The sequence below is a fragment of the Alosa alosa genome, chromosome 18 (genome assembly GCF_017589495.1).
Source record: "Alosa alosa isolate M-15738 ecotype Scorff River chromosome 18, AALO_Geno_1.1, whole genome shotgun sequence".
NCBI lineage: Eukaryota > Metazoa > Chordata > Actinopteri > Clupeiformes > Clupeidae > Alosa > Alosa alosa.
Window position 1 is genome coordinate 14,133,858 of NC_063206.1, and position 11,399 is coordinate 14,145,256.

At 41.5% G+C, this 11,399-nt stretch overlaps 2 protein-coding genes across 5 annotated transcripts in view; both read right to left on the reverse strand.

Moving 5' to 3' along the window:
* Positions 1–96: 96 nt before the first annotated feature.
* On the reverse strand, positions 97–2,294 carry zgc:193505 (uncharacterized protein LOC559113 homolog). Its single transcript, XM_048269668.1, has 3 exons — positions 2,138–2,294; positions 1,002–1,202; positions 97–678 (listed from the first exon to the last, which is right to left on the reverse strand). The coding sequence occupies exons 1-3, from the start codon at positions 2,208–2,210 to the stop codon at positions 572–574; spliced, it is 381 nt and encodes a 126-aa protein (XP_048125625.1). The 5' UTR covers positions 2,211–2,294; the 3' UTR covers positions 97–571.
* A 2,381-nt stretch (positions 2,295–4,675) lies between these two features.
* Positions 4,676–11,399, reverse strand: part of sncga (synuclein, gamma a) — a 10,839-nt gene continuing 4,115 nt past the window's right edge. The window contains exons 2-6 of one of the 4 annotated variants that reach the window (XM_048269670.1): positions 9,653–9,694; positions 9,396–9,514; positions 8,061–8,078; positions 6,640–6,740; positions 4,676–5,749 (exon numbers count right to left, since the gene is read on the reverse strand). In XM_048269670.1, the coding sequence (XP_048125627.1) occupies positions 6,684–6,740; positions 8,061–8,078; positions 9,396–9,514; positions 9,653–9,694 (236 nt within the window). In that variant the 3' untranslated portion in view covers positions 4,676–5,749; positions 6,640–6,683. The remainder of the gene's footprint in view (positions 5,750–6,639; positions 6,741–8,060; positions 8,079–9,395; positions 9,515–9,652; positions 9,695–11,399) is intronic. The other 3 variants (XM_048269669.1, XM_048269672.1, XM_048269671.1) reach the window with 3 other exon arrangements.

An 11,399-nucleotide genomic window follows, 5' to 3' on the forward strand; every position in this document is an offset into this window, starting at 1 on the left:
CATTGTTTTTTGTCATTTATATGTGTCACAAGGAAGTTATGAGCTTACCTAGGATTGCTTAGTCCTTATACACAACAATGAAAGAGCCCAGACATATTACCAGTGTAAATATTATGTTTTATTATGAAATACTCAGATTTTCTTGTGTATTTGAGTAAAACTTGATACTTGAAGATCATTTCTAAGGAGTGTAAAAATACAAGAATCCGTTACATCAGACTATCACTTTTCATCACTGCTAGCTCAATAATACTTTAGACCAGGATAACATGCTGGCCACCAGCCATCATATTGACTTGCCTTCATGGGCATAGCTTACCACTAATGCCAGATGGTCGACAGCTACTAATAAGCAAATCATTAAGCTGAAATACCAGCAATATGTTAAAATATGATATAATAAAAATGTTGATTGGATGGAGAAGGAGATGGCTTCGAGCTGGGCGTCATTATTTTTCTTTGAGTCCATGGTTTTAGTTGGTCCACAAACAAAAACAACAACAACAGCGTGGAGAAATGCACAGCATGAGTCAAAGTGGTGTTGTGCCTCCACCCGGGACGAATAGGGACTTCACCCAAATATGCTCTTTCCAAATGACATCAGGTCATCCTTGGCTTTGTCCTTGGCTGCATCGGCGGCAAAATCGGCAGCTATATCGCCGAGCTGGTCTGTCAGGTCTGAAGTGAAACAAGTTTATTTTAAAGTAAAAGGGAAACGGCTACAAAGAGTTTGCAACATATGTCTTTTTTCAGCACACAACTTCTGACCTTTCTAAAACATGTCCAGTAGTTAAATTGATCTAGAGTAGATGAACTGAGAAAACACTACTCAGTTGTGGAACATCCCTGCAGTCTCCTGTGACCAAACATTTTTACTGGTCAATTTGAGGAACTGTATGTTCATAAAGATTTCCCTTTCCGTTAATGCCTTAGGCAGAAAAAGCACATATCATTGGTCATTAGAATAAAAATTAATTTGAGATAACGGGGTTTTCCTCTACCTCCTGAGCTGGATGCTCCCCCGCTGGGTTTGTCGTCTTTTTCCGACGAGACGAGGCCCCCAAGGCCCCCAAACAGTCCTCCACCGCCTTTCTCCTTCTTTCCCTCCGACTGGGATGAGGGGAAGAGGTCTCCCATGCCCCCTGTCTTGTCCTTTCCTTCCCCGGAGATCATCTCCTTCGCCTTCTGCTTGGCCATTTTAGCTGAAGGCATTTAGAAAAGTCAGCATTACTTTGAAAAGTCTTCAGTGACACATCAATAGAGTGCTGATTCACTTCAAGGGTCTTAAAAAGAAATAATTTGGATGTCGGGCATCAGTGGAACTGTTAAACTTTATCTAGATGTCCTATACTCTTCACCAGAGTAAAAAAAAGCAGCATTCCAGTCCTGACGGTCTCTCATGCTTCCATACGTGGTCAACAAGAGTGAAAACCATCTTTTGACATTTTGGCAAACTCGACTGAGCAACTGAGGGTTCAAATTCCTCAAAAACAACTGCACACACCGCACCATAATCTTTATCAGTTACCTCAATCATAGAAGAAAATTAACATATTTGACAAAAAAAGGTATGAATCATTCAATGATCTTAAAATAGAATTGTTTGTTTACTTTGTTTTTATCTCTACAGTGAGGATATCCTGCCACTGTAGTAAATAACAGAGACCATGAGTAATTATATGGAACCGTGGAACCTACGTGATTATAGAACTGCTAAGCATATCCTCAGTATGCACATTTGATAGGTGAACCTCAAAATAAGGTAATGCGGCCAAAGTGCTTGAGAAATGTAGTCCAGCCGGTTTCCTCTCATTGAAATACCAACAATGCCCCAGAGCGTTGACATTAACAATCTCAAACTCTGGCTATAAAACCAAACATGGATGCAAGTTTTATTTAACTCACACACTTACTTTTTAACATCCAAGGGAATACACTTGGAAAAATAAGCAGCGAGAAAGTTGTTTTGCCCTGTAAATATTTTTAATCTGAACAGAGGTCATGTGAGTTGAAGCCTCGCCATATTTGTGGATAAAATCAGAGCCTCTTTGAAGTACATGGAAACTTTTGGAGTCAAGCTCCTCTGAACTGGCAGCTCTCTCGCTTCCTCCCCCTTTCGAATGTTCCCGTTTCTCACCTGCAGTGTCCACAGCCTGGTCCACCACGGAGTCCGCCTTGCCTTTACCCAACACACCCGAAAGGAAAGACATCTTTGCAAGTCCTGAGTCCTGTCGCAGTAGTTTAAGTGTTTTGATGAGAGTTGTGTGTGTGTGTGTGTGTGTGAAGGAAGGGTGGAGGTGGGTCTTATTGAAACTGGCACATACACTCCCCAAACAGCTCCCACCCCTGGGATGTTGGCTGATTGGCTGCTTCGGCAGGGTGGAGTGGAAAGATGACATCAAAAGCCAAAAAGGAAAGAAAAAAAAAAAAAGGAAAAGCCCATTTCGTGACAGCAGGCCTTACTGGTTTCCCTGGTAACTGGTTTCCCTTGTTTTGAACTGAATGATGTGCAGAGTGGTTTACTTAAAGAGATAGAAAATAAAATGGTAAAAAAAAAAAAAATGTTTTGATTATGAACAAGCAGTCGTGTGTTTTTTGAGAACTTGCGTGCATAGATACTTCAGTCTAAAGCAAATTACAGATGAGTTTACTGCACTTAAAGAACCTTAGCCACAGCGTAAGTTTTACAAGATGTGGTGCAATGTCAGTTTCAAGAAAAACACAAGCATACATACATGTTGCAGTCTAAAGGATTATCAAGATGTTTGTATGATGAACCATTGTTTCACTGCTAAGGCGTGGCCTTATGTGTTCAGTATGTGCATTTCTGAGAATGTTTTTCAAAATTTTCAAAAAGTAAACTGAAAATTTGTTTTGATTATGAACAAGCAGTCGTGTGTTTTTTGAGAACTTGCGTGCATAGATACTTCAGTCTAAAGCAAATTACAGATGAGTTTACTGCACTTAAAGAACCTTAGCCACAGCGTAAGTTTTACAAGATGTGGTGCAATGTCAGTTTCAAGAAAAACACAAGCATACATACATGTTGCAGTCTAAAGGATTATCAAGATGTTTGTATGATGAACCATTGTTTCACTGCTAAGGCGTGGCCTTATGTGTTCAGTATGTGCATTTCTGAGAATGTTTTTCAAAATTTTCAAAACGTAAACTGGAAAAGCAGCTGACAAGCTCTCTACCTCCTCCCAGCGTAAGAATGTTGACAAGCGCTAACTTATGACTTCAAGCCATAAAGCATGAAAAACACAGCCGTCAGAGTCTAGCATTTGTTTTTACCCATCAATATGTCCTCCATACGAAAATATGATTAAGTCTGAGCATGAGGAGTTATGACTTTCATCAGAAACCTTTCTGTATGTGTATGTGCCAGATTTTCACATAGTGCTTTCACAGAGTTTACTGAGGCTCAGCCCCATTGTATTGGTGAATGCGCAATAAAATATTTGATATGAGAGAACAGGTGTGGCACAGGCGTCCACCCTTCTCAGCCTGTGTGTTGCCTGGGTGTGTCTCCTCCCTGTTTTTACTGTCCGATCAGCTGATGCACTGGGGAATGGGCGTCAAACAATTTGTGGAAGGGTGGCAGTGTCCTTACACCGTTTTTGATCTCCGAGAGGAAATTGCTACCTTCCACTTGTGGCTCTTTTTCTTTCTTTCTTCAGTTGGTTTTAATGTGACAGTCTTGGGATATTTCTCTGGGGTGCAGAATAGTGTTCCAAACTGCAGCGGGGGTGGTGGCAGTGGCATTCCTGTGGGCGTAGAAGGCTCATGTGATGACTAAGAGGAAACCTATTTGTGACGGATGAGCAAACCTGACATAATTAGTCATATGAGTTGAATTCAAAGCAATTATGTGATTAATTACAATAGTTGAGTTATTATATTATTAAAATGGGCAAATGCGATGATGAAAATACGTGACAATTGGCTCAGACCTTTTTGTAGATTTCGAATCATGACACATTAGGTTTGTAAATTATTTTTAAGTGTGAATCTAAGCATTCTTACAATTGTTACAAACATCTCTGTAGATATTCTTTCGTGCTGGTGGCATTGGCTACTTTCCAAGCTGTTTCTACTTTCTGAAGTATTTGCCCCTCAGCAAGTCGAGCATTCCTTTGGCACTGCACAAGCACTAGATTTATTCAACTGTCAATAATAAAGTGTCTCCTTTCCAAGTCTAGTATTTCACAATTACTTGCATACTGACATTGGCTTCTAGGGAAAAGAAAATCCAACCTTTTCAATAGTGAGACTCTTGATCTGCTTTGCAATGTGATCCATTTGAGCCCAGTGTCTTCCTTATGATGGAACCCATACTCCTGGGCTAATAACACCTACTTTAAGCCGCCTAGTAATAATTATACCCTTATAAAGGCCACAAGTCTAGTGTAATAAAATGTCTGGGCTGCTGTTACACGGTGGTCCACTGGGATTACAGTTCTTAGCTTGATTTTGTTTTGCTTGTTTGCAGGAAAACATGTTAAACTACTCTTTCTAATGGTTGAGGACTTCCCACAGTGGCTTAAACATTACTTCATGGCAGGCATAATTCTACAGAACACAATACTCATCATATGTCGGCATTGTCATAGTTTTGGCTGTTAACATCTCGTCAGGTATTGTAACACAGATAACAGATATGTGTTTACAGTCATTTGGAATTAAACAAAATGGTCTTTATTGAAGTTCCAGTTTATAAAATCAGAGGTCTGGTTCAGTGACAGGTTATGGACTAGATGAGTCAAGCAATCGTCTATTGAGGTTGTGTGTGTACCTGTGTGGGTTTATGTTTATGTATGTAGAATAAAAGCTAATGGAGCCTTGTGTATGGCTTAAAACAAAGATTAGTGAAAAGATATTTGGCCCCCTGAATTAGAATAAGAGGAAACTCTTCAGTGTCAGTGTTGGACTGTCTCTCACAGCAGCTGACCTAAGTCATTTTCTCAGTAAACAGGAGCACGTCTCATCTACTGACAAAACATTTCACAGCTAATATTCATCCCAGCCATCCCTAGATGTCAACCCTCCGGCAATACATCAAAGCTCCTACACCAAACACAGTCATATGGTTTCAAGTTTTATGCTCGGTTCTAGAGTAGTTAGGCCTTAGAGCCCTGTGGTTCTGCTAGTATTCCTTTCCTTCATTGAACCTCCTTAGTGACACTCATAATGTCTAACCCAGACAAGACAGGCCTTCACTTCAATGGCTTAATCAGCAAACCTCACACAGCGACAGCATATGTACAATGTTATGCGTTATCTTCACTGCTGAATGGCAGGAACTACTCTAGCTGACAGCGTATACACCAAAGGGAAAGGGGAAAGGTTGAGCCACGTTGTGTGACCGTGAACATGGCTAGGCGTCTGCCCCCATACAGTAGTTGTCTGTCACGGGGGTGTCATGCGTGTCTTAGTGTTGGTTGGGCTGGTTTCTCTTATATATAAGCTTGTCTGTCAGTAACATTGTCAGTGTCTGTGTGTGTGTGTTTGCACATGATGGGGGCTGAGGTAAAAATGTTTGCATTGTGTGTGTGTGTGTGTCTGTGTGTTGCATATAAATAAAAAAACTACATAACAATAGTAAAGTAGTAGACAAATCAGCTCCGGTGTCCTTTGCATGACGGTAATGAACTGAACAGCAGGCATGGGGTTGCCAGCAGATGTTTTCCTCCTAACCGAAGAGGTGACATGGGGTGGGGAAGGGATCCTGGAGTACAACATTTAAACCCTGACAGAGGGAAAGAGACATGTCAATGATGTTTTACTATTTTCTATATAAATGTATAAATATCCTTCACAAAGTATCCTGATTCAGAACCAATTCTGCAATTGTATAAAAAGTAGACTATCTGTGTATAGCTGAGGCTGAATAGGTTGCTGTAGTATCAAAGTGGGTCGTGTTATTTTTAGCTTTAGTGATGGTGACGGCAAATGAGGATTTCATACATTTTTCATGATGACCGTAAGGTTCCATTTCAATACACATTGAATTGCTCCTTATGGACCCTTTCAAGAGAGTTCCATTATCAGCATCATAGTTGGCCCCACAAGACTTCCTTTTCAACATTCCATATGTTATCTTAATGCAGAGGAAGTAGATTGGGGCCCAAATAGAACGTTCAAGCATTGTTTTTGTTTACCTTGCTGAAAGGGTCCATAGCTGAAATGACTACTGACTACAGCCCGTCATAGATAATGACAAAGCAGATGGTAAGACTATCACTCACATCGATTCGTTCGATTGGTCATTCCACCTCAGCGCTCATTACTTTAACATACATTGAAAATACCTTCACCTTTTCAAATGTCAGCCAATTAAAAGAGTTCCTGTGAGGGTGCCCTTACTTCCTGGGAAGGTGACCCATGTGTAGGTCAAACTTTTAATGGCTTCAGTGCATCTCTATCTTCGTCTTCCTATAAACTCTTACCTTTTATCTCGCCATAAACAGATTGGCCCTAATTTAAATGGTGGACAAAGTCCAAAGTCAGGCAGTGGGCCTCATGGGAGATGTGACTCATGGATGAAGCTAGCTAGAAATTAGCGAATAGATTTTGCTTAGTTCAGTCAATAATCAAATTAGTTTTAGTTGCACTTTATTTCTTTTCCCTCTTTTTCACCTTCTCTCCTCTTTCTCTCCCCTCCTCATCTCCTGCTCTCTCACCTACTGTGCCACCTCAGCAGCCTCCTCGGCACCCTCTTCTGTTTTGGTGATCTCCACCTAAGAGACGCACGCAGAGAGAACGGGGAAAACAGACAAACGGATGTACCGATGAAATAACCCAAGCTTTCAAACAATATTCTATATGCTAACAATGATGCAGTGTATAAGCCAAAATCGTCTGTGTGTTTAAAGAATATGACCAGGCTTTTGATCAGGAGATATTCAGAAGGTTAGAGCATGATTAAATACCCATGCAGGCTTTGTGTGATAAACAAGCTTCTATAAACAGATTGTTGATGAATGGATGCAGAATGACTGCCCAAGGCATTATATCCATAAAATGTCATCATGATTATGATTAATTTCATAATGATTTCCTTGTAGTAGAAGGTTAGTCATGCATCACACTGAGTAAGTGATGTCCTGTAGTTGTGCTATTGAATCTAATTGTGATCTGTGTGGTGTGCTGTACAGTCTTCTGCTGGCTCCCATAGTGAAACAATGGTCTGTTATTGTTGTTGTTGTGAGATGGGAGCAGAGGCTGGATGGAGCTCTGCAGAGGCAGACTGAAGATTTTAATTACAGAATGCTGCTTTTCTCCTGAGCCTGTCTGAGATCACTGGAGACAATAGGGCACACATGCACGCACATGTGCTCAAACACGCACACACACACACACACACACACACACACACACATAGCATTTTTTTTCTTACCTCAGCCCCCTTCATGTGCAAAGACACACACACTTCTGTTTCCTTCTCTATTTTATTTCTCCCTCTCTCTCTCTCTCTCTCTCTCTCTTACATACACACACACATGCATGTGTGTATCCATTCTGTACATGGCCACATTCTTTTTGTAGTCCACACCCACACACAGTGCGCACACAGTCAACAAGGTCACATGCACACTCACACACTGGGACAAACACACAAACACATCACACACATCCTATTATGGCAGGACTTCAATTGAATTTTAACTGTGAGCGCCGGTCCCCACTCGATTAGGCTGCCATCCGAAGCCCTTGTCCCTGTGTGCTCCCTGTTTGGCTGGTAGGAACAGAGTTGTTTACCAGCTCCCTCCATGGGCATAAACCTGGGTGGGAGGCATAGACTGACTGTGTGACTGAAACTGACACAGCGAGCCTACCATAGTTCCCTCTATCTCACCAAGGCACAGATATGTTACATTAGTAATCTTCATCCTGATCTAGGATCAGTATCGAGTCAGTAATAAATGCACTTCAGCAGCAGTGTGCTAGACATGGCATGAGAGGGCACAGAGGACATGCCATGCATCAAACCCCAATGCCCACCCCACCACCCTCCCAGACTCCGCCTGAGCTTGCAATCCCCCACACTGTGTAAGCACCTCAGCCATTGGATCCTCCTGAGGGCCACCGAACGCAGAGTGTGTGTGTGTGTGTGGAGGGAGAGGGAGGAAACACAGGAGAAAACAAAACAACAGGTTTACAACAACAGAACAACAAACAACAGAACACACACGATAACAACAGAACAAGAATCAACAAAACACAGCAACAAAACACAAGATACTTAAAAACATCCTAACTTTCCCAAAAGACAGACTTGGAATAGTATGTTTGTTTTTATGTGGATTATCTCATTATTTATGTAAGGGGAACCAGAATATGATGCAACTTTTATAATGGACTTTGAAACACAGCTATGAATTTGTGCTATTGATTCTACCACTGCTACTGCTTCTAAAATAACAAGTATAGACCCTTTCAAGAGAGTTCCATTATCAGCATCATAGTTGGCCCCACAAGACTTCCTTTTTAACATTCCATATGTTATCTTAATGCAGAGGAAGTAGATTGGGAACCAAATAGAACGTTCAAGCATTGTTTTTGTTTTTATTGTTGAAAGGGTCTATACAACACTGAACGTATAAATACTGTAGATTAATAATAAATACATAATAAAAGTCATATATACAGATACACATGCATGTAACAACGAAACATGACATAGAAACACAAACATAAACATGAGTTTTAAGTGTGGACTTCAAAAAACACTGAGGGATTTAAGCTGACCTCAGGTAGAGAGGGACAGGATTCCATAAAGTGGGGGCAGCAACAGAAAATACTCTCAAAACTCTGTCACCAAAAGTATGATGGTTAGATGGGATGCAGAAAAGTAGACCAGGTTCATATAGCAAAAAATGATTCATATAGCAATGTAAATGAGAGGACATTTTTTTTAGATGTAAATGGCTTGGCTAAGGTATATCTACTTTAATAGGTGATTAAAGTTAAAATAATTAAACAATATTGTAATTAAATTAAACAATAGTATGCTCCCTCAATAGCTCATGCTATTTTATGATATCTTATACATCTAGTTCCCCTTATAGTAATCTTTGGGTCCCTCTAGTGTGGAAGAGGGGAGGCCTGTTGAGAGATGTGTTATAGACGCCTCCATTAGCGAAATCAATTCACTTACTTAATCTCTCACTCCCTCGCTCACTGGCTCGCTCACCCCATCCGTCTATGTACTCACCCCCCTCTCTCTCCATCACTCACTCCATCACTCTCATACCTTTGGCTCTTTGCCTCCTTCATTCATGTATTCATTCTTTCATTCATTCTCTCATTCAATTACGTTCTCTCCTCTTCATTCATTCATTCATTCATTCATTAATTCATTCATTCATTCATTCTCTCTCTCTGTCTCTCACCAGGCCGGTTGCTGCCACGGCCTGCTCCAGGCCCTCCACTGCCTTCTCTGACACTTCGTTGGCACCGGCCACTGCTGCGTCAGTCGCAGTATTAGCCTGATCAGTTGTCTTCTGGGCAACTGGGAGATAGAGAGAGAGAAGGAGAGAGAGAGAGAGAGAGAAAGTAGTTTATCCAGTCGCATAATGAAGATGCAGAGAATAGAATAGATTATAAAGCAAGAATAAACAAAAGTAATCCGTTAAATGTCACCACTTACCTGTGTTTACACCTGACTGCACTCCTTCCTTGGTCTTCGTTCCTGAAACGGAAAGTAAAAATGCACCCATCAATTAAGGTCATTTTACATGCTGCTGGTCTGAGAAGGCAGCCTGCGGTAATTAGAGCCGACAGTTGATTCCAGCCAACACATTCTTGTGCCATGTTTTCCTATTTTACTACAGACAGGCCCTTTCAGAGCAGGACGCTGTATGGTCTGATGCTCCAGAACTCTCTGTTCTCTTCCAGGCCGTTTTTACAACAGCCGCCTCTGTCTCTGGGGCCTGGACAGCTGCCCAGCTTCACTTCACAAAGACTCCTTGAGGAAGGAAAGGTCAACCCCCCCTCTCTCTCCATTGACTCCAGTGGGCCTGGGTCTGTGGTCCAATCGGACAGACAAATAGAGACAAACCTACTCGTGCCAGTGAGACACAAGGGGCATCTGGGATGCTGTTGCATCTCTCTCTCTCCCTCTCTCTCTCTATCTCTCTCTCTCTCCCTCTCCTTACTCTCTCACTCCCTCTTAGTCTCCCATGTCAGTGGTCTCCACAAAAAGCTTTCTCTGTGTTCTTCCCGTCAATCTCAGAGTGCTTGAAGCTGACCAGTGTGTGTGTTGCTTTCATCTGCAGGCTAAGGGCCACGCACACCACAACAATCATGAACAGAAATACAACAAATGGGCAAAACGCTAAATGTGATGGTGGCATTGTGTTCACTGACAATGAACTGATTGAACTCTAGAACGTGGATATTCTAGCCACGTCATTGGTCAATTAGGAGCACACCGTGATGCTGTGCTCTCTTGCCAGCCCCTGTCATAACATGACACAACTTTCCAGGAACAGCCTTATTACACTGGATATTGCTTATTGCACACTGGATATTAAAACCACTCTTATGACCTGTAATCAGGCTGAGAGAAGATACCAATTTTTTTTTCCGTTTTTACCAACGAGTAACGCACACTGATAATTACAGTCTCAGATCTCAACACTACCCTTCTCAGACAAAAAATGACATGACACTTAACTCAGTGCCACACAATGTGGCAAACGGTGATCCCTAGAGTCGTGCAAATCTAGTGAGGTATCTATTTTCTGCCCGTTCTGTAATGATTTTCAGAGAGCTCTCCATTAATTATATTTTGTCTCCTTATTCTCACCAGGAACCGTTTGGCTTGGGCTTCCTGCACAGTCTTATCCTTGATTAATTCATCTAGAAGGTTCTATCTTCTTTCCCTGATTAAGTGGGCCTTACGTAAGTGTGTAAAGAGGAGCAGATTGAGGGGGAGGGGGAAATGTAAGATGGGAGCAAGTGTGTGAGTTTCATATGCCAATTAGATTATTACGCAGAGATTCTTGAATTTCCCCTTGGGGATCAATAAAGTATCTATCTATCTATCTATCTATCTATCTAATCAGTTTACACTATGAGTAAAATGAGGGAGAAAACTAAACATCGACATAATTTTTTTAAATTGTCAATTAATTTCTGTTGGAGTAAAATAGCTCTTATCTTATGTAGAAGTGTGTGTGTGTGTGTGTGTGTGTGTGTGTGTGTGTGTGTGTGTGTGTGTGTGTGTGCATGCGCGCGACTGTGTATGTGTGTGTATGTGTGTGTATGTGTGTATGTGTGTGTGTGTGTGTAGGGCTGGGCGATATGGACCAAAACTGATATCCCGATATTTTGGGGCTGATTGGCGATATACGATATCGATACGATATTGATATTTCAAACAGAAAGAGCGA

What these genes read in the sequence shown, in the direction of transcription:
- zgc:193505 (XM_048269668.1), bottom strand. Translation starts at nt 2,210, where the DNA reads ATGTCTTTCCTTTCGGGTGTGTTGGGTAAAGGCAAGGCGGACTCCGTG. An exon ending in CCAGGCTGTGGACACTGCAG is followed by an intron (nt 1,203 to 2,137) that starts GTGAGAAACGGG and finishes AAATGCCTTCAG; the next exon opens with CTAAAATGGCCAAGCAGAAG. An exon ending in GGGAGCATCCAGCTCAGGAG is followed by an intron (nt 679 to 1,001) that starts GTAGAGGAAAAC and finishes GTTTCACTTCAG; the next exon opens with ACCTGACAGACCAGCTCGGC.